The 21223-nt window shown below is 42.6% G+C and overlaps 1 protein-coding gene across 2 annotated transcripts; it reads right to left on the reverse strand.

Moving 5' to 3' along the window:
• Positions 1-1626: 1626 nt before the first annotated feature.
• LOC121463001 (complement C5-like) lies at positions 1627-19688 on the reverse strand. 2 transcript variants are annotated; one of them, XM_041675016.1, is made up of 10 exons: positions 19582-19688; positions 16727-16922; positions 11357-11519; positions 8738-8808; positions 8339-8430; positions 5785-5867; positions 5461-5523; positions 5078-5140; positions 4543-4746; positions 1627-1954 (listed from the first exon to the last, which is right to left on the reverse strand). In XM_041675016.1, the coding sequence occupies exons 1-10, from the start codon at positions 19644-19646 to the stop codon at positions 1941-1943; spliced, it is 1014 nt and encodes a 337-aa protein (XP_041530950.1). In that variant the 5' UTR covers positions 19647-19688; the 3' UTR covers positions 1627-1940. The 2 variants fall into 2 exon arrangements, with proteins under 2 accessions (XP_041530950.1, XP_041530951.1); XM_041675017.1 differs by having other exon boundaries at positions 16727-16919; positions 19582-19683.
• Positions 19689-21223: the final 1535 nt, after the last annotated feature.

The raw sequence follows: 21223 nt of genomic DNA on the forward strand, positions 1-21223 counted from the left end.
AAAATTTCTATCACCATGCACAAAACTCAAGTCCAAATGGATTAAAGACCTCAATATCAGTCCGAACACACTGAACCTGATAGAAGGCAAAGTGGGAAGTACTCTACAACACATGGGCACAGGAGACCACTTCCTACGTATAACTCCAGCAGTACAGACATTAAGGGCCTCATTGAATAAATGGGACCTCCTGAGACTGAGAAGCTTCTGTAAAGCAAAGGACACTGTCACTAAGACAAAAAGGCAACCCACTTACTGGGAGAAAATCTTCACCAACCCCGCAACTGACAAAGGTCTGATCTCCAAAATATATAAAGAACTCAAGAAACTAGACCGTAAAAGGCTAATCAACCAAATTATAAAATGGGGCACTGAGCTGAACAGAGAATACTCAACAGAAGAAGTTCAAATGGCCAAAAGACACTTAAGGTCCTGCTCAACTTCCTTGGCGATCAGGGAAATGCAAATCAAGACAACTTTAAGATACCATCTTACACCTGTCAGAATGGCTAAAATAAAAAACACCAATGATAGCCTTTGCTGGAGAGGTTGTGGAGAAAGGGGTACACTTATCCATTGCTGGTGGGAATGCAAACTTGTGCAACCACTCTGGAAAGCAGTGTGGAGGTTTCTCAGGAAATTCGGGATCAACCTACCCCTGGACCCAGCAATACCACTCTTGGGAATATACCCAAGAGAGGCCCTATCATACAACAAAAGTATATGCTCAACTATGTTCATAGCAGCATTGTTTGTAAGAGCCAGAACCTGGAAACAACCTAGATGCCCTTCAATGGAAGAATGGATGAAGAAAGTATGGAATATATACATATTAGAGTATTACTCAGCAGTAAAAAACAAGGACTTCTTGAATTTTGCATACAAATGGATGGAAATAGAAAACACTATCCTGAGTGAGGTACGCCAGACCCAAAAAGAGGAACATGGGATGTACTCACTCATATTTGGTTTCTAGTCATAAATAAAGGACATTGAGCTTATAATTCACGTTCCTAGAGAAGCTAAATAAGAAGGTGAATCCAAAGACAAACATAATATTCCTCCTGAATATTAACCTTCATCAGGCGATGAAAGGAGACAGAGACAGAGACCCACATTGGAGCACCGGACTGAAATCCCAAAGTCCAAATCAGGAGCAGAAGGAGAGGGAAGACAAGCAAAGAACTCAGGACCGCAAGGGGTGCACCCACACACTGAGACAATGGGGATGTTTTATCGGGAATTCACCAAGCCCAGCTGGCCTGGGTCTGAAAAAGCCTGGGATAAAACCAGACTCGCTGAACATAGCAGACAATGAGGACTACTGAGAACTCAAGAACAATGGCAGTGGGTTTTTGATCCTACTGCACATACTGGCTTTGGGGGAGCCTAGGCAGTTTGGATGTTCACCTTACTAGACCTGGATGGAGGTGGGCGGTCCTTGGACTTCCCACAGGTCAGGGAACCCTGATTGTTCTTCGAGCTGATGAGGGAGGGGGACTTGATGGGAGAAGGGGAGGGAAATGGGAGGCGGTGGCGGGGAGGAGGCAGAAATCCTTAATAAATGAATAAATTAAAAAAATAAAAAAAATAAAAATAAATTAAAAAAAATAAAATTTCTCAACATGGATGACAATATTTTATTGATTCAAATATTCTGCTTTGACACATATTTATAGGCACAGTATCATTTTAGAGGCTCCCATGCTCTGCTGGCACATCTGGTCATTTGTGGTGAACTGATACAGGGTTACAGACATCTGGGCACGTGGGCAGCACGGTGGCACACAGCAGTGTGTGCTGTTGAGTCTTCAGCTCTCCCTGGGCAGCGTGTCAGCATTCACTGTGGCAGCCACAGTGCCGTGAGCACCGTCTTCTGGGTTTAACGGTTAGATATTCCATGCAGTTAGATCGCCTCGTTTTTTTCCTCAGTAAAAGATTCAAGGAATTTGAACTAAAATTGAAAAAATCATGCACTACTGTGAAGAACATTAGTCACAGAAATTATTATGACCCTAATAATGCCTAATTTCTTTTAAATGCCCTCTTTACATTAGGGAAAATAGTAGCAGGGAGACACTCCATGGGTAAAGTGTTTGCTGTACAAGCAAAGGACCTGCATTTGGATTCCTAGTACCTACGCTAATGTGGGGCACAGCAGTGCACATCTGCATTCCCGGCCCTGGAGAGGCAGGGGCACAGGATCCCTGGAGATCACTGTCCAGGTGGCCCAGCCACATCAGGGAGCTCCAGGGTCAGCGAGAGATCCTGTCTCAAAAGATAAAGTGGGGAGTAATTGAGAAGGACACCCAACATCTTCGTCCACATGTGTGGTTGCACACCCATCTGTGTATGTGCACACACACACACGAATACATCACACATGAATATACATACATACATGCACACCCATACATACAAACACAACACAATAATTAGAGAAAATAAATTTGTATGGCTATGATGGGCTCAGATGGAAAGTGTCAAGGTGCATTAGGAATCTGAAACACCAAATAAACAGAAGCCTCACCTACAGAAGCCAGTAACGATAAATAATGTTCATCTAATGCTATATTCTTAGTCATGCTTTTAATTTAAGAGCATCTGAAACCTGGCCCATTGTATTGTTTCTCTGAACCACCTCGGAGCTCTTGAAGCCTAGTGGGTGATAGGAAGGGGTTATTGTGACTCTAATAGTTGCTCCACATATTCCATAAAAACAGTTGATCCTTAGGTAATATTCACTGTCAGCTGGGTAAACAGCTAAGCCATCCAATAAATGCTCATTATTTCCAATTTTATTTGCTAGTCTCACCTGGTTTGCCTGTGTCAACACCAGCACCATTAAGGGCTATGGCCCCTCACCTGGGGAAAAGACTTATATGTTCTAGCCACTATGAGTCTTGTTTCTCAGCCCCACAAAACTCCTCTTAAAGAAACCTGAGAATCGTATTTTAAATGTGTGTGTGTGTGTGTGTGTGTGTGTGTGTGTGTGTGTGTGTGTCTATATGGCCTGAGGCTTATAACTATAAATTACAACTCAGTTATATGATTTTTTTATCAAAGACTTTCTCTATAACAGTTCAGTTTTGCTCAGTTCAATCCATAAAAAGAACACAAAACAGGTTCAGAGTGTATAGGTTAAATACACCATTGAGTTCAGGGTGATATACATTAGATACAACATTGTGTTCATAATGGTATAGATTAGATGCACCTTTGTGTTCATAATGGTATAGGTTAGATATACCATTTTCTTCATGATGGGATAGGTTAGATACACCATTTTCTTCATGATGGTATAGGTTAGACACACCATTATGTTCACAATGGTATAGGTTAGATACACCACTGCTTCACCAGTTCCCATTCTCAGTTTCCTCTCCTGTGTTACTGGGGATCATACTTTATGGGATGGGTTGCATAAAAAATAAAGTGTATATAGAAAATATGCAATATTCCTCATAGTCCAAATGCTTATATGGACACTTTACTCTTGCTTAAAGATTTATTTTATTTCAGTCATGTGTATGTTATGTGTCTGTGTGTGGGTATGTGACATAAGTGTAGGTGCTCTCAGCTGCTAGAAGAAGGCTCAATCTGGTCATAGGCAGCTGTGAGCCAGAGGATCAGGTTTTGATGTGAGACGTTGTCTTCTAGCAACGCCAGAGGCTGTACCAGACAGTCTCCCCAGCATGGCTCCCCCAATGTGAGCTGAACAAAGACACAACAATAGACATGCCAGAGTGAGGGGTAATGACCACCAGGAACCAACCCTACACAAAGAACTACAGGCATCAGAGGAATGCTGGGAGCGGGAGAAAAAGTCTTCCCCAGGGAAGAGCACACTGACTGCTCATTCAATGGCAACTGGTTATTCCCAAAAGCACACATGTAAATGTACAGATGGAGAAGGTTATATTTAAGAACATATATGTATATAAACATATATACATGTGTACATATATGAATGTAACAATGAACAAAGAGGGCATGATTTTGAAGGAGAGCAAGGGAGATTTATTGGCTGTTTTGCAGGAAGCAAAGGAAAAGGGGGAAATAATGTGATTATATCAAAATCTCCCAAATAAAAAAAATAATTAAAAATATTCAGAGTAAAATTAGAAGGCATCTTTCTGTTGTTGTTTTCTTAAAGACGATATAGAAAAGGAGTCCTGAAGTTCTGGAAACATTAAGAAAGTTCTTTCATCCTGAAACATCTACTAATGCTAACACTGAAATAGATTTCAACTTTTGCTGACTGTAATGAGACAGAATCATTGCCTTTTATCGACCGGAGATTCTGAATCTCCTTCGAGTCTGCATATGAGCTGGCCTTCGTGGCACTGAGTCTTGGCTCTGAACTAGTGTTCTCTGAGTGTGCTATCCTGTTTCCAGTTCCCCAAATACACAACAGGGTTTCCTTCTGGGCATTGCAAGTTATTTGTCTTTCAACTCTAATTGTAAGTAGAACATGAAAACCGCTTTTCTTGGAGAATTTACACAGGTTTGGAAGGTTCCGACAGGAAATACCATACTTACACTGATTCCTCAACACGTGGATATGTTTAAAGGTGTCATTAGCTCTGATCTGAGTTGCCATGGTGCAGCACTGAGTGAAGGCTTGGACACAGTTAGGGCCTGTTTTTTTCACACGTTCTGCTCGCTGCTCACACGTTTCATGCTCACTATGTCTGGCTCCATCATAACAACACTTCTTTACCACCGGATGTTTATATGTAGCAGCTGAAACGATGTCAATACGCGTGTCCTTACCACCAACAGTCGTAGATCTCAAGCATCAATTTCTCTACCATCAAAGAACTCCCTCACCAGATACTCGGGGAAAACAAACATTTTAGATAGTTTTAGATGAGGAAATAATAAAGAACTGCTTTGTTCGTGGTAAGGATCTGGCCAATGAAATCCTGAGTTTGCGTGAAGGATCATTAGAGGGGTGAACTAAACCTCCACGAGCATCTTTTCCCCACCCGTTGCATTGCAATTAGGGAAAGCCCATGTCTTCTGCTCTGGTCTTGAATGCAGTAACCGCAGTGCTATACAATTTGTGGACTACCTTGTTCTCTTATTTTCTGTTCCAGGTAATCTGTTGACTGGAGACTCACGCCTTGGGCTTCATCTATGAGCGGGAAAATGGAGTGAGGGAAGAGTGGTCAGTGTCATACTGTTGTTATAATACTTAAAAATAGGTCTTGTCCCTGCAATATGACCCACAATACTCTCATCAACTAAATCGTTTGTTGACTTAATTACGTGTCGCTAATTGTTTATTTTTCCTAAAATCATGAGCCTAGAAAGATCCCCCATAAGCCAGGTTCCCATGGTGACTGTACCACTTCTATTATAAAGAACATGAATCCATAAATCTAGATGGCTTCTTCAAAAATAGCAGGCAAGGAGATCCCAGACTCCTGAACAGCCACCAAAGCATTAGAGTACCTTGAATTTCCACTTCGTGCTGCAGATCACTTACTGGCGTGAGACTTATTTTGAAGGCTTTATCTGTGAGAGAGAAGGAGGTGTGAAAGACATAAAATCCTTCTAAAACAGTCGCACGACGGTATTCTCTTCCACATCATCGTGGCCCTCTAACAACCTCTAACAAGCACTGACTCCCTGGCCAGATACCGAACCAGGACTTCCTACCACCCTGGCCCAGGACTTCATTCCCACCTGGGAGTGGTTTGCATCAGTTACATTACTGAAAAGAATTACTGGGAAAAAAACTAATGTTCTATAGATGAGTCTTAGATTGAAGATTACCATGTTCTTTGACGTCAAAGTGTGTTGTTCCATTGGTGGAAGTGTCTTCTCTATATTTAGCCTGAATCGTCCATCTACCGTATCTGTGGAAACCAGATGTTTGAAATCATGGAGAGCAACAAAGAGTTTTAATTTATCAACTCTAGTAGTTTCTGTTTGGAAGAGGTAAGAATACACACACACCCTAAGTAAGTTTGGAGGAAAGATATTTCAAAAATAAATAGACATAACTGAACATTTCAAAAATAAAATAAATTGTTTAACAATTAGTTTTTCATATTGCATTCTTTTCCTACATATTTGACTTTAATATAGCAATTTTGTTAGGAGAACTAATAAGAATTTCAGAATTTACTTAATCCAGGAATATATGTTCAGTTCAAAATACAGCAAAAAAAATTTAGATTAATGTGTCTTGAAAGACGGCATGCTAGTGATGTAAATCACACCTCATATAAGCAAAATTATATTTGGAAACAAAGCACGGCTTGTTTAAAGAATAAAATAACCTGTCCAACAACCTTCGTTTAAAAATATTTAGTGAGGTTGAGCAGTGGTAGCTTATGCCTTTAATCCCAGGACTTTGGGAGGTGGATCTCTGAGTTCAAGCTGAGCCTGTCTACACAGTGAGGGCAGTCAGGGCTACATAGAGAAACTCTTTCCTTAGAGACCAAAGGCCCATAACCAAAACCAAACAGGCAAAGAAAAAATTAGTGAGTACTACACTGAGATTTTAAAAAAGGTCAAGACAGAAGAACCGCAGACTTTATAGCAAACAATCCACACCAGTTCAGATTCTCACATATTTTCTGAGCAGGTTTGATTCATACAAGTTGCTGCACATCACTGGGGAAAGAGAAAAACCGTATCCATCATGCAGATAGGGGAAGCGATCAATGGAGGAGATAGCACGGTTGTCATGACTATTGTCCTTGCTCAACAGGTATTTACCGAGGACCGAGGATGCTGAATTGCTGAGCTCAAATGAACACTATAGACAAGGGCCTTGATCTTAAGGAGCCTGTGGTGTAAGATGAAGAGGGGGTGATAAACAAACAATGAATGGAGAAGAAAGAAAATACACAGGACAAGGAGGTGGAGAGTGAAGAGGACACTACGTCATATCCAGGGTTGGCATTTGTACAAAGTGTGATTTTCCCATGTCCCAGAGAAGAGAACTATGAAGGAGAATGTGTTCTATGCATAGAGGACAACAGACACCAAGCTGCCAAGATGGGAGAGTGGAGTCTGATGGATTCCAGTGATCTGCTGTGGACAGCTGGCACGAGGTGACGTCTGGGAAATCAGAATCATAACATAGCAGACTCAATTCTGCACTAGGGAGCCTATGGCATTTTAAGAAATTGTATAATTTTAAATCATCCAGATTATTTCAACCTCCCAACTTCAGTCTATGATTTTCAGAATATGTTTTCAAAATGAGCCAAATACAATTTCCCTTAGAGACGACACAACACAAGTGACTCTAAAGTGTTTCTACTGGAAATGTCTGCGGTAGCTATGTATAGTGTAGTACAGTGTAGTATGGTATAGTACAGTACAGTATAGTATAGCATAGCATAGTATCATGTAGTATAGAATAGTATAGTATAGTACATTATAGTGTAGTACAGTACAGTATAGTATAGAATAGTATAGCTGCCCTTGTCTAATATAGTACAGTATAGTTATTATAGTGCAGTATAGTATAGTATGGTATGGTATAGTACAGTACAGTATAGTGTAGCTGCCAGTATAGTATAGTATAGTATAGTATAGTATAGTATAGTATAGTACAGTATAGCTGCCCGTGTCTGAGACATCCTGCTCTATGGTCCTTGAGGGCAGGGATTGTAGATCCTTGCATGTGAAGCCAAATAAGACAAAATTTCCTAGCCTCCCTCTCTCTCTCTCTCTCTCTCTCTCTCTCTCACACACACACACACACACACTCATTTAGACTAAATCTCTGCACCTGCTAGGCATAAGTGCTCTCCTCTCCTAGTAGACCATAACCTAACGCCTTCTCCCCAGAGATGGACACTCTGTTAGGATGAAAAGGCAAAAAAGGACAACTGAAGATTGTTTTCTCTTCTTAATTGATTGCTCTCTCTATAAAAAGAATGGGTGGGAAATTTTTGGAACTTTTTCTGTGTGTGTGTGTGTGTGTGTGTGTGTGTGTGTGTGTGTGTGTCAGAGAGAGAGAGAGAGAGAGAGAGAGAGAGAGAGAGAGAGAGATCTATGTATTGCAGGGTTTTGCTATCTGCTGAAGCTGGCTGGTAATACCTACATCTAAGGGATTCTCTTTTCAAGGTGTGCTGGGAATCCGAGACTCCTGGTCTGCTGGGCAGTGCTCTGGTATCTGGAATTCATTTCTGTTTTGCTGAGAAGTGGACCTAACTTCTACCATCCTTTGGAAGGCTTCACATAGCCACATGTGTGTTCTCCTTGGTCAGAGCAGGTGCTCACTTAACCTTTCCTCTGCCCCACAAACAAAAGTTCCAGGTCATTTTTTTTTTCATAAAACAACTTATTAACAAACACTTTTACATACTTGGGGTTAGAAGGAATCTGAAAGTCAGGAAAACACACAGCTCCAGTAAGATTGTTTCCTTGTACTTTGTCAACTTCTGATCCTTCAGGGTCCTTTAGAGAAATAAAAAAACGTGCCCGCCTTATGTCATGTTTCGTTGTTATAAAGTAATACCTGTAACCAGGTAATTTTGGAAGACTAGAGATTTATCTTGGCCACAGTGCTGGAGGCCAGGGTTGTAAGGAGATGACGCTGTGCAGGGAGGAGCTGCCCTGCTTCAACTCTGGATGGAGAAGCAGAACCGCAAGCAAGCACTCAGGAAGAGTTTGTTCATGTGTCAAGAAAGCTCTCGCACGGGAACAGCCCTGCTCCGTGTATCCGTCTGTGAGGGAGGCATCACGGGACTAAGCACATACTTACTATGAAAGTTAAGACAGTTTTCCGTGTAACTGGCTCCAAGGCATCTCCCAGTGAAAGGACGCCAACCTTTACTGCAGAAGAAGTGATATCATCAAAAACCTTGTTGAGCAAGGACTATTCTAATTTTTAAAACAAACATCATCAGGGTGAAAATGATTTAAGATACAGTGAGTGACATTCTCAAAGATTAATATATATTTTAAAAAACATCTTTAGCCGGGCGGTGGTTACGCATGCCTTTAATCCCAGCACTTGGGAGGCAGAAGCAGGCAGATCTCTGTGAGTTTGAAGCCAACCTGGTCTACAAGAGTGATTTCCAGGGCAGGCTCCAAAGTTACAGAGAAATCCTGTCTCGAAAAACAAAAAACAAGGGCAATTCAACAATAAAATAGTCCACAGAAAACAATTAGTGGAACATTTCAAGTATTTCATCTCTACCATTGTAGTTTTTAATCTCTATAAATTTGAAACTGATCCCCTAAAATATCTTCCTTGTCTTTGTTTATTGTGCTCAATATCTTTTAGCTTAAAGTCTTTATTTTTTTTGAAATTACATGCATTAGTAGATAATTGCATGCTTGTTATTGTTATATTTACACACACATACACACATGTTTATTTAGTGTTGTTCCTATGCATGTGCTTAGGGTTAACTGTTCAGGATTGGATCAGCTGTGGGGGTCCTCCCTGGGAAAAACCGAGCTTTCCTCTATGAGCAGCCACTGTATATAGCTGTTCTTGCGTGTAGAAGGCCTTTAAAATCTCCCCCATGTGGGTTGTGTGTCGTCTACACAGACTCACAACTGCTCCAAATACAGAGAGTGCATGACCATGGCTACCCAGCACCGAACAGTACAAATAAAACACAACCCCAGACCTGAGATCAGGGAGAGCTATGGAACAGGAGGCAGAAGACCCAAAGATCTGGAGGATCAGGGTGCCTACCGGAGCTCAGTTGCTAAGCTGCACTGTCTGCTTCTGGACTGAACATAATGGTATAGCTTTTGATTCTGCTAGGGCATGGTGACACATTTTCTTTCTTCAAGGGTTTTCAACTCAAGTCATAGCCAAGTCTTGGTCCCCACACTAAAACAGAAATAGTGCCCTAAGCCCTACACCATTTCGACTCTTGGTCCATACTGTGTAACTCCACGGAGATGTCCCAGGAAATTCTGTTTCACCAGGTAACAAGGTAAAGCCAGTATGATGAGCAGGTCGCCCACATCCTGTGCTCTCCTCCCTTCAGTGCTGTCATTCCCTCATATTGTCCCTCACGTCTATGACAAACCTGCCTTCCCTGTCCAGGTGTCAAGAAATAGTTGTTAGCAGCATGTGGAAAAGCCAACGATCACAGGTTCTGAACTTCAAAACTGTGGTCTTGTCTTGGTGTTTCCTCTTCCTGTTCTGAGTTATCTTAACAACCTCACTAATAAAACAGGAACATTAGTGTCACCTCCCAGTACACTCACAGGTACAAACAGGACAGAGTCTCCACATGACTCAGAATAAAAGAGGTAACAAATGTTTATGTTATCATTATGATTTTAGTGACTATTATTTGCATAGTTTCTAACCTAGTTTTTAGTTAATTTAGAATATTAATCTTAGCGTATCAGAGGCAAGATCAATAAAATCTGTGTATTGAAGCCATGACTGAATGCAATGCCTGCTTTGTGCTAGACAATGAGATAAGAGTGGTGACCAAGTCTGATATGCATGCCGTCTGATGCTCTAGTAGAGGAGAAACACAGTTGTGTAGGTTTCCAGGAGTACGGAGGTGCAGGTGCTGCAGAGGACACGCCTTTGAGTATTGAGACATCAAAAGAAAGGACTGGGGATGTTCCTAAGTGCTGGAGCACTTGCCTGGGATGTTTGAGGCCCTGGACTTATCCCTAGCACTGACAAGGAGGAGAGAGAGAGGAAATGTGCTGGGGGTGGCAGGCCAAGCTGCAGTTGCAGGTTCCTGAAGGGATCCGTGAATGCGGATGCTACGAGCAGGAGTTACTGAGTCAAATAAAAAGATAAAAACATACTATGCAGAAGTAACACTGCATCCACCTCCATGTGCGTGAGAAGTAGCAGGAAAAGCAACTAACTTGAGTCCACAGCTGAGGAGACATAGCAGAGAAGGGACCTGGGAAAGAGGGTGGGACCCAGGCTGTGAAGAACTGAAGGACTCTCAACAATATTCTAAGGTCCTTTATCCTAGGAAGCCTCGGAGACTAAGCCTTTATTCAAAGATGCTTAAGCTAATAATCTTTCAAATGTCTTCACATTAAATACATCAGTAGGATAAGGACTTAAGAATATTCTTATAGGCAGAGACTACTATCTCATATAAGAAGTCGTCTTGTTGGAGTTAGGTCAACCATTCAGGCAATGACTCACTGTTTGAGCTGGTGACAACATCCTGACCCTGTCTAGGTCTTTCCTTTCCAAATCAATATATAGGTGCCCATGTTACATGTATTGATTATCATACAGCCCCATTCACCTCACTATGGACATCATCAGCATCCACCAAAATTAGAAGGTCTCTAACTGTCCACTCAATTTCAGATGTTCAAAGTTCCACATCTTTATGTCATTCTCCCTTGGAAGAAGCATCAGATACTCTACCGTACTGCTGCGGAGTGTACACAGGCTTGTCAGTGTGGATGAAGAGAGAGCCATTGTCATAGAGGATTGGCCGTTTTTCTGATTTTGAAAAATGCTTTGACACGACTTCCAAATACACATATGAAAATGAGCTTTGTCCTTGAGACAACTGTTTGTCCTGAATCTGAAAAACAACAAACAAACATGACGGTGTGAAAGTGTGATTGTGAAGTCCTAAAGCGTGCTGACCTTGTAGAGACAAAACCAGTGCAAACTGGAAGACCAAACTAAGCTTGTTCGTGCTTTTTGTTTGTTTATTTGGCTTGGTTTTTGGTTTTTTGAGACAGGGTTTCTCAGTAGCTTTGGAAATGTCCTGGAACTAATTCCTGTAGACCAGGCTGGCCTTGACCTCACAGAAATTCTCCTGCTTTTGCCTCCCAGGTGCTGGGTTTAAAGGTGTGTATCACCATCACCTGGCTGCAAAATTGAGCTTGTGCATTGCATAATTTTAAAGAGACACTGGAGACAGGGCTCAGAAGTTAAGAGCACTGGTGGTTCTTCCAGAGGACAAAAGTTCCATTCCCAGCACCCAAGTGGCAGCTCAGATCACCTGACTTTTGTTCCAGGAATCCTACCTCCTCTTCTCTCCTTTGTTATTGCATGCTGTGGTGTCCAAATACACATGTAGGCAAAATACCCAATAACAGGAAATTGTAATGAATAATAATGATCCTGTTGTAGTGGTGCATGCCTTTAATCCAAGCATTTTAAGAGGCTGAGGAAGGCAGACCTCTGCGAGTTTAAGGCCAAGCTAGTCTACATTGCTAGTTCTAGGCCAGTCAAAGCTATTAGAATATTGTTACAGGCAGAGATTACTATCTTGTATGTCAAATTGTCTTGCTGGAGTCAAATCAACAGTTCTGGCAATGACACTTTATCTTAGCAGGTGGCAACATTCTCACCCACTCTTGGTTGTTCCTTTCCAAGCCTTGTCTGAAAAACAATAAATAATAATAATAATAATAATAGCACAGTATAGCACTACAGAAACTAAGGCAGAGAGGATCTTATTTTCAAGTATATCCAGGATTACAAGGTAAGAATCTGTCTCATAAACATAACCAAACAACAAAATTTACTAAAACCACTACAGGAACAATAATAATAAATTAGTTTTGCCAAAATCCCTTCATAGTCTGACATTGTAATAAAGTGTTAGCATTAAGTAGTTGGAAATCTCTTTGGGACCCTCAACCTCAGACATACTGAACAGAACTGCTATTGTAGGAACAGTGAGAAACCTTCACCTTATTGGCTTCTGCATGAATTGTTTTCTCCATTCTCTGTGTGCAAGACTCTGGCCGATGGCCTGCACACTCAACATCACACCACATGCTTCTGTGCCCACAGCACAGATGTACCCTCTCCAGTTTGGGTATGTGATTACCATCACCACCTGTATATTCGATGGTATGGGCACTGAATATGTTAACATGGGCAGTCAAAGAAAGGGCATTTCTCTGAGAACTAAGGGTTTGGAAACATGGGGTAAAGTTAATTACTGAAATCAACTGCTAGGAGATTATTACAAAGATTTGAAAACAGTAAAAATCTAGGATTTCTGTGCTGAGATGAATTATAGACATCTGAGTTCTTTCTCTACTTTGAAAAACAAACTAGAGCTTCTATCACGGTTGTCATCTTGATGTTTGTAGGTCTCCAGGGGGAGTAAGGGTGCCTCTGTCTCTTTCGCCTGCTCTTGGGACCCTTTTCCTCCTAGTGGGTGGCCTTGTGCAGCCTTAGTGTGATAGTTTGTCCCCAGTCTTATCCAATCTTGCTCTGCCATGTTCAGTGGATCTCCCTGGGAGGCCTGCTCTTTTCTGAAGAGAAATGGAGGAGGGTGGATTTGGGGGAAAGGGAAGGTTGTGGAGGTGGGATTGGAGGAGAGTCGAGAGAGAAACTGCAGTCAGAATGTATTGAAAACAAAAATGAATAGCTACAAAGAACATTGATCAATAGTATAAAACACAGTTTAAATTGATTTACTAAAAGGAACTGGGCGAGGAAGGGATGGAGGAGGAGAACATGAGGAAATGGGATGCTTAAGATGGGAGGACAGTGAGGGAGAGAAGGAAAGAGGTATTTTGATTGAAGGGGTGGTTAAAGGGCTATCACAAAACATAGCACTAGGGAAAAATCCCAGGAATCCTAAAGGATGACCCCAGATAAGACTCTAAGCAACAGTGGAGAGGATGCCTAAACTGATCTTCCCCTGTAATCAGACTGATGACTACCTTAATTGTCATCATAGAACCTTCAACCTGCAACTGATTGATGCAGGACAGAGATCTACAGGTAAGCACTGGACTAAGCTACCTGAGACCAGCCCAAGAGAGGGAGTAATGATAATACAGCAAAGGGCTCAAGACCATGACGGTAATATCCACAGAAACAGCTGACCTGAGCTAGTGAAAGCCCATTGACTCTGGACTGAGAGCGGGCAAACCTGCCTAGGACCAAATTAGGCCCACTGAAAGTGGGGGACAGTTGTGAGGCTTGGACAGTCTGTGGGGTCACTGGCAATGGAACCAGGATTTATCCCTAGTGCTTGAACTGGTGTCTAAACTTTCTTTATCAGTGGATACCTAGATATAGTGGGGAGGGCCTTGATCTTCCTCCAAGTGGAGTGTCTGACTTTGTTGTCTCCCCATGGGAGGCCTTACCCTTTCTGAGGCATGGATAGGGAGATGGGATGCAGGGAAGGTGGAGGAAGCAGTAGGAGGGGAGGGAGTGGGAATGGGGATAGCTGTGTAAAATGAGAAGACTGTTTTAAAAATTCTAAGAAAAAAAGATTTAATTATGGACTCAAAGACAAGATTATGACAAAACATTTAATTGGTTTAAAGATGTTTTACAGTGTCAACATGAAGCTAAGTCTTCATGGACCAAAGTTTCTGGTTCCTCCATGCTCCTCAGCTCCTGAGCTGACCCTGAAAGCACGACTCAGTGGGATTCCCTGTGGTGAAGGACGGGTCCTGGAACTATGCTGTCCCAGCACGTGGTAACTCTAGCACTTAAATAGGCTAGTGCCAGCAAGGAGCTCAGGTATTGCATCAGCTGCATTTAATTGACTTGCATTGTGGCTAGTGGCTGCCATGCATCATAAAGGGTGATCAGAGAAAATAGTAGTTTGTGTAATGAACTTTAAATTTTCATAAACCAAGCAATTGGAAACTTTTTTTTAGACAGAGATTAGAACATTTATTCTCAAGAGCAATGATGGAGCAATTCCTATGTGACCACCGTTTCTCAAATATGAGTAATAGTATATATTCCTGCTACTTTTTTTATTTTATTTTTTTTTTTTGAGACAGGGTTTCTCTGTGTAGTTTTGGAGCCTATCCTGGAACTAGCTCTGTAGAAAAGACTGGCCTCGAACTCACAGAGATCCACCTGCTTCTTCTGCCTGCCCTGTGCTTCTGCCTCCCCTGTGCTGGGATTAAAGGTGTGCGCCACCACTACCCGACTATTACTTTTAAATAATGAAAGATATGGAAGATTCACAGCATTGACTTTTTGTTGTTTACAGTGCAATAAAAAATTTTATAACGTGAATACATATAAATATTTCAAGTATCTATCTATACATAAATACTTGAATTAAGCAGAAATCTTACATCTATGGTTTTTAGATATTTAAAATCTAAAATAGGGACTAGAGAGATGGCTCAGTATTTGAGGATCTGGATAGGACCTTGGTTTTGTTTCCAGCCCCCATACCATGCAGCTCAGTTTTCAGGAAAGCTGACTGGCCCTTCTAGCATCTGAGGGCCTGCATGTACACAGTGCATATAAGGCACACACACAAACACACAAAGAAAGAATTTTTTAATTTAAAGATTTTTAAAATAATAATAAAACCTTAAAAGTATTAAATAAATGCATAGAAGCCTAACTGTAGGCCCTTTGTATGTTTCCGTTGCTACTTTCCTTATCTGCTTCTCACTGTAGAGAGATATCTTTTTCTCTGGAGCCACAGAGCCTCTTCTTTTCTTTCTTTTTTTTAGCATTTATTAAATCTTTTCATTTATTCTACATACCGGCCACAGTTTCCCGTCTCTTCTTTCCTCCTTTTCCCTCCCTGCACTTTTGATCTACCCCCCCCCCCCACCTCCCACCCATTTCTCTTTGTCTCCCTTCAGAAAGGGGCAAGCCTCCCATGGAGTCAGCAAAGTATGACCCATCAAGTTGAGGTAGGATCAAGTTCCTCCCTCTGCATCAAGGCTGGGCTGGGCGAGGCGACCCAGCATGGGGAACAGGCTCCCAAAAACCAGCTCAAGCCAAAGGTGAGGTTCTCTCATTTTTCTTGTTTGCTGCTATCAGTAAGAAGGGCTGCAAGCACTTTGGCAAACAATCTGTATTAAAATGAGTCTTTGTGACACTGGGGCTTGAACTCAGGTCCTTGTACATGCCAGGCAAGCACTCCACCACTGAGGTGTATATCCCCTGCCTGGAATGTCATTTTAAAAAAGTGTTTACTTAAACATGCTGTTTCTCTTGCTGATTATCAGTGAGAGCTGTTCACTGCAGTAACCAATCATTTCACTTGGGCTGTAGCACAGTGGTAGAGTTCTGGTCTAACATGAGACCACCACCCCCATACACCCCCAAGTTCCTTCCCCATGTACCATCTTCTTTGGAAGCAGGGAGGGAGTCATGAATTGTTGAGAGAAGATAAACGAAAACAATAATTTTATAAGATTGGGGCAGTACATATAACCATAGACTACTGAGGTCTGGACCACTGTTAAAAGCATTTATGTTTCTCTTCTGTTTGTAATAATTCTCATAGATGTGTTAAAAGCATGCATGTTTTGTTTCTTTGCTATTTTTAGTGATAATTTCATAGGCATTTCTAAACATCTCCAAATGTTTCCAAGCTGAGACAATTTTATTTCCCAATAAAAATGTTAACATTTACATCCATTGCTCAAAAAGCAAACACAATTTTCTGTTTAGAATATCGTTCAACTCAGGAGCTGAAGAGATGGCGCAGCGGTTAAGGGCACTTGCTGTTTTGCAGAGGACCTGGAGTTCTGTCCCCAGTACCCACGTGACCACTCACCACCTCCAGTTCCAGGGGACCAACACCCTCTAGCCTTGGACACCTGAACATGCACACATGTATACTCACACAGGCACACCCACGTAAAAGATAAATCCTTTAGAAAAAGAATTCTGTGAACCTCAGATTGTTATCAGTTGGTGATAATCATCTAATACTCACGCAATGGTAAACCGATGCAAGATCTCTGTCAATGTTCAAAACACATACATGCTACCAAAAATATTCTCTCTGTATATTTTCAAAAGAAAGACAAAAATACATACTGTTAAGATTGTCGCGTTTTGGAATTTATTTTCTGGTGATAAATTAACAGAGCCTGAAGAGTAAGTGACGTTTTTATCAGGATAGCTTTTTACAGAGATGGTTGCATCAAAGGCATCAGAGTGGCCGTGGGCTTGGACCATGACATTCTCTGACACTCCGACGCGGAAGACCACTGGTGCTGAAACGGTGAATCTGCTGAAACAGGCCAAGACGTAACAGCTTTGGTGACACTGTACTTCACACTGTTTCTGTGGTGTGCTAAATAAAAACATGTCTAGAAAACATCAGCACACTGCCAACAAGAAAGAACGACACTCGCTGAAGCAGATGAGAGAAAGCCATCTTAGAAATGTTACCTCGGGGGGCACAAGGTGTGTGACACTGCCAGCAGAGAGGGACACATGCACACCCGACTGAGACAGTGCAGGCACCTACCAGTGGTGGAATATCTTAACTTATATGATTATATTTTAGGTTATATTATAAACTTAAGTTATGAGTTTCACCAATCAGCAAGTCTTTCGTAGCAATGAAGTTAGTCAGCAATTGAGACCTTTACCAAATCTGGCAGTTTTCCTGCAAAAGTGATTTGGAGGCATTTGCGGATCAGTTGAGGAACCTGTAAGCCTACTCATCTGAGGTATGTGCTTAGCCAGACACAAAATGAAAGTGGGTGATAAGATTCATTTACTGAAACTTTCCTATGAGCAGGCTCCATTCTCAGCATGTTTTACACACACACGTGTGTGTGTGTGTGTGTGTGTGTGTGTGTGTGTGTCTGTGTGACTCACTGTGCCGTTCTCAGCATGTTATATATATATATATGTCACTCACTGTGTGGCTACCACATTCGGTTCAGAGGGTGTCACTATTGCTCCCATTGAGGACCAGCAAACTGCTGCTCATTTGTCCTGGGTCACCGGGCTAGCCAGACTGAAGGAGAACAGCCTGTTTGTTTCCAGCATTAAAACTTTCCACCACTCTTCTAAAGTGAACTTACTAAGAATTTTGAAATGAGACAAAGCCTTTGGAGCTAAAGGCTGCGACGGTTTCAGTGCTCAGCAGTTGTACCCATCGTGTGTGTTACAGAGTGGTGAGCCGTGGCATGCTGAGCGTCAAAGCCCTTAAATCTGGCGGTGGTCCTCCCTCATACACATTCTGGTCCTCCCTCATACACATTCTGGTCCTCCCTGACGTGTCTGCCACATAGTGTGCCCATGTGGAGAATCTCATCTTTGTATGCTCTTTAACAGCAGCAGAGGATCCTGAGCTTGCAGCGAGGCAGGAAGGTTCCTCTGGCATGCTTTCCCCAGGTACGTGCATGGCTTGACCCTTTACCTCTGCCCTTTGACTTCTACGTCTTCTTACACAACTTTACCCTGCCCCATCCTTGCTGATGCAATCAGTGGGTCAATCGTTTAGTGCCCGACTTCCCACTATGGCAAAGCTCTCACCTGCTCCTCCCCCTGTTACACCTCACTGCCTGACACATACTGCGTGCTCAACAGGTAGTTGCTGAATCAAGCAGTTTATCCATTAAGTGATTCATTTCCATGTTGTTCATGATACACTTTGTTACTTTTCAGGAAAAGCGAGGAGCCGTCTTTCAGTAGGGTCAACACAGTGATGAAAGAATTCAGAACCTTTCTCGACTCAAACATGGGAGCCCTGGTGCTGACCCTAGTTCCGACACTACTGCTTGTTTGTTTTTTATGTGAGAAAAAGAACATGAAGTTAGGTAGGGGAAGATCCAGGAGGAATTGGGAAAGCTGAAAGAATATGATCAAAATATGGTATATAAAATTTTTAAAAAATTAAAATAAACTAATTCATTTAAAAAAGGAGCTGATCCCCAAGTAACTGTGGCTTAACTACAGCAAAATCATAAGAAACACAAAGAAGCTAAGCACCAAATACAAAACAAAAAGGAAAATAATTCACGTGCTTGTATATACACATAATCCCATGGTTAAGTTTGGGTGGAACAGCAATATGAGTGACCGCACAAACAATCGTGGGTTAGCCATCCACTGATCTCAGCCCTCCGTGGGTTAGCCATCCACTAATCTCAGCCCTCCATGGGTTAGCCATCCACTGATCTCAGCCCTCCGTGGGTTAGCCATCCACTACTCTCAGCCCTCCATGGGTTAGCCATCCACTGATCTCAGCCCTCCGTGGGTTAGCCATCCACTACTCTCAGCCCTCCATGGGTTAGCCATCCACTGATCTCAGCCCTCCGTGGGTTAGCCATCCACTAATCTCAGCCCTCCATGGGTTAGCCATCCACTAATCTCAGCCCTCCGTGGGTTACCCATCCACTACTCTCAGCGCTCTGTGGGTTAGCCATCCACTAATCTCAGCCCTCCGTGGGTTAGCCATCCACTGATCTCAGCCCTCCGTGGGTTAGCCATCCACTAATCTCAGCCCTCCATGGGTTAGCCATCCACTACTCTCAGCCCTCCGTGGGTTAGCCATCCACTGATCTCAGCCCTCCGAGGGTTAGCCATCCACTGATCTCAGCGCTCTGTGGGTTAGCCATCCACTGATCTCAGCCCTCCGTGGGTTAGCCATCCACTGATCTCAGCGCTCTGTGGGTTAGCCATCCACTACTCTCAGCCCTCCGTGGGTTAGCCATCCACTGATCTCAGCCCTCCGTGGGTTAGCCATCCACTGATCTCAGCCCTCCGTGGGTTAGCCATCCACTGACCTCAGCGATCCCAAGACTTTCCCATTCACATGAGCCGCACACCTGGTGCCTCAGAGGAGCCCAGTGCCGTCAAGTCCGCAGTCTGGTGACTACCAGCCACACCACCCTCACACAAACTATAGAATGAAGATGCTCTCCTTCACTTACGTTTGTTCCTGTCCCCAACTTTTTTCAAGGAAGGCCAAAACCAGAAGTATTTCCCAAAACCCCATGGCTTGAGGTGGTACCAAAACTATGTATGTCACCTCCTTGAAGTGACTTTCCATTTAAGGAAAGTGAAAGTGGAATTTGGGGATCAGCGAGGCCATGTTAATTATTAACAGCAGGAAAAGGGATGGCTACATGAGACCATGGAAATCGGAAGGGAACTACCCTTTCATGCCCAGGAGCACAGGCAGGAGGTACTATGTAGGGATTTGTAACAAGACACTTACTTTATTGAATGCAAAATAAGGACTCAAATGTGGGAGCCTGGTCCCACGAAGAAAGGCTCAGCGCTAGACAGCAAGAGTCTTGCTGCCTTTGGCTTTCTTCTCTAGACCAGGTCATTGTGTCGCTCTGCTGCTCTGGTGTCGCTGAGCATGCCTGTGATGCCAGTTTCTCCTCCCTGAACTACTTTAAAGACAGAAAGAATGATTTTGGCTCACAGCCTCAGGATCTCAGCCCATGGTGTCTTGTTTCTGGCCCCGGCCTAGTGAGGGACAGTTCACAATGGGCAGCATGCACTGAGGCGCCTTCACCTCATGACAGACAGGAGAAAGGAAGACAGGCAGGGACCAGTGACAAGACACCCTTCAAAGGCATGTCTCCAGTGATTCCTATAACTAAACCCACCTCTTAAGTTTTCACCACCTCCCAACAAGGCCATCAAACTGTGAGCCTGAGCCCATCAGTGGAATAACCTATTGGTAAGTCAGAGCACCCATGAGTCAGTCGCTGTAAGCCTTTGGAGGACACTGTAGATTCAAACCTTAACAGTATCTGGTAGACTCTACTCGCTGTTGATAGTGACAGACACCTACCTATATTTGTTTCCATGCCGACACGATTTGAGGATGGTCTGAGCTAGACAGGCTGATAAAGTGATCCCTCTTAGAGAATGTGTGAGGGGCAGCATCCGTGGTCCTGGAAACAGTCTATGAACAACCTACCTCTTCCAAGGCAGGTCAAGGAAAACGTTGTCCATCTGCCCAGCCCAGAGAAGAAGCAATGCACTGGCCATGTCATACTGAGGATGCTAGCATAAGTGACCCAAATGTTTAGGAGTTAGCAGGGAGTGCACATACTCCCGTAGCCACACATTCAAAATTGGCATTCATTCAGACATATTGTAGTTTAAAAATTCATGCCTTTCAGTAGGTTTTTAATAGCTTTTATTTCCAGACTTGAAGACAAAGATTCCTGTAGCAACTGACTCTAACTATTTGTATGCAAATAAAATCATATGTAAAGTTATATGTAAATAAAATTTTACCTTTAAGAGTTTTAATTACATTTATTTTCATGATGTTTTTATTCAGTAGAAATGTTTTATTTGGGCTGGAGAGATGGTTCAGAGGTTAAGAGCACTGGTTGCTCTTCCAGAGGACCTGAGTTTAATTCCCACCAACCACATGGTGGCTCACAACCATCTATAATGAGATCTGGTGCTCTCTTCTGGTGTGTGTATACATAATAAATGAATTTTTTTAAGAAATGTTTTCTTTATACATTTCTCCACTATCCTTCCTATCTTCCTATGTATTAGCTGTTTGAAAAACAATAATCTCTCTAAACATGTTTGTGCACA

The sequence above is a fragment of the Microtus oregoni genome, unplaced genomic scaffold (genome assembly GCF_018167655.1).
Source record: "Microtus oregoni isolate MIOR12 unplaced genomic scaffold, Mior012 000025F_ref0000491, whole genome shotgun sequence".
Taxonomy (NCBI): Eukaryota; Metazoa; Chordata; class Mammalia; order Rodentia; family Cricetidae; genus Microtus; species Microtus oregoni.

Coding starts and splice junctions, on each gene's coding strand:
- LOC121463001 (XM_041675016.1), bottom strand. CDS start 19,646: ATGGGGTTTTGGGAAATACTTCTGGTTTTGGCCTTCCTTGAAAAAAGT. Junction 5,868..8,338: donor CAGATTCCTTCTAACCCCAA/GTATGTAAAAGT, acceptor TGGTTTCCACAG/ATACGGTAGATGGACGATTC. Junction 5,141..5,460: donor GCACGAAGTGGAAATTCAAG/GTACTCTAATGC, acceptor TCCCGCTCATAG/ATGAAGCCCAAGGCGTGAGT.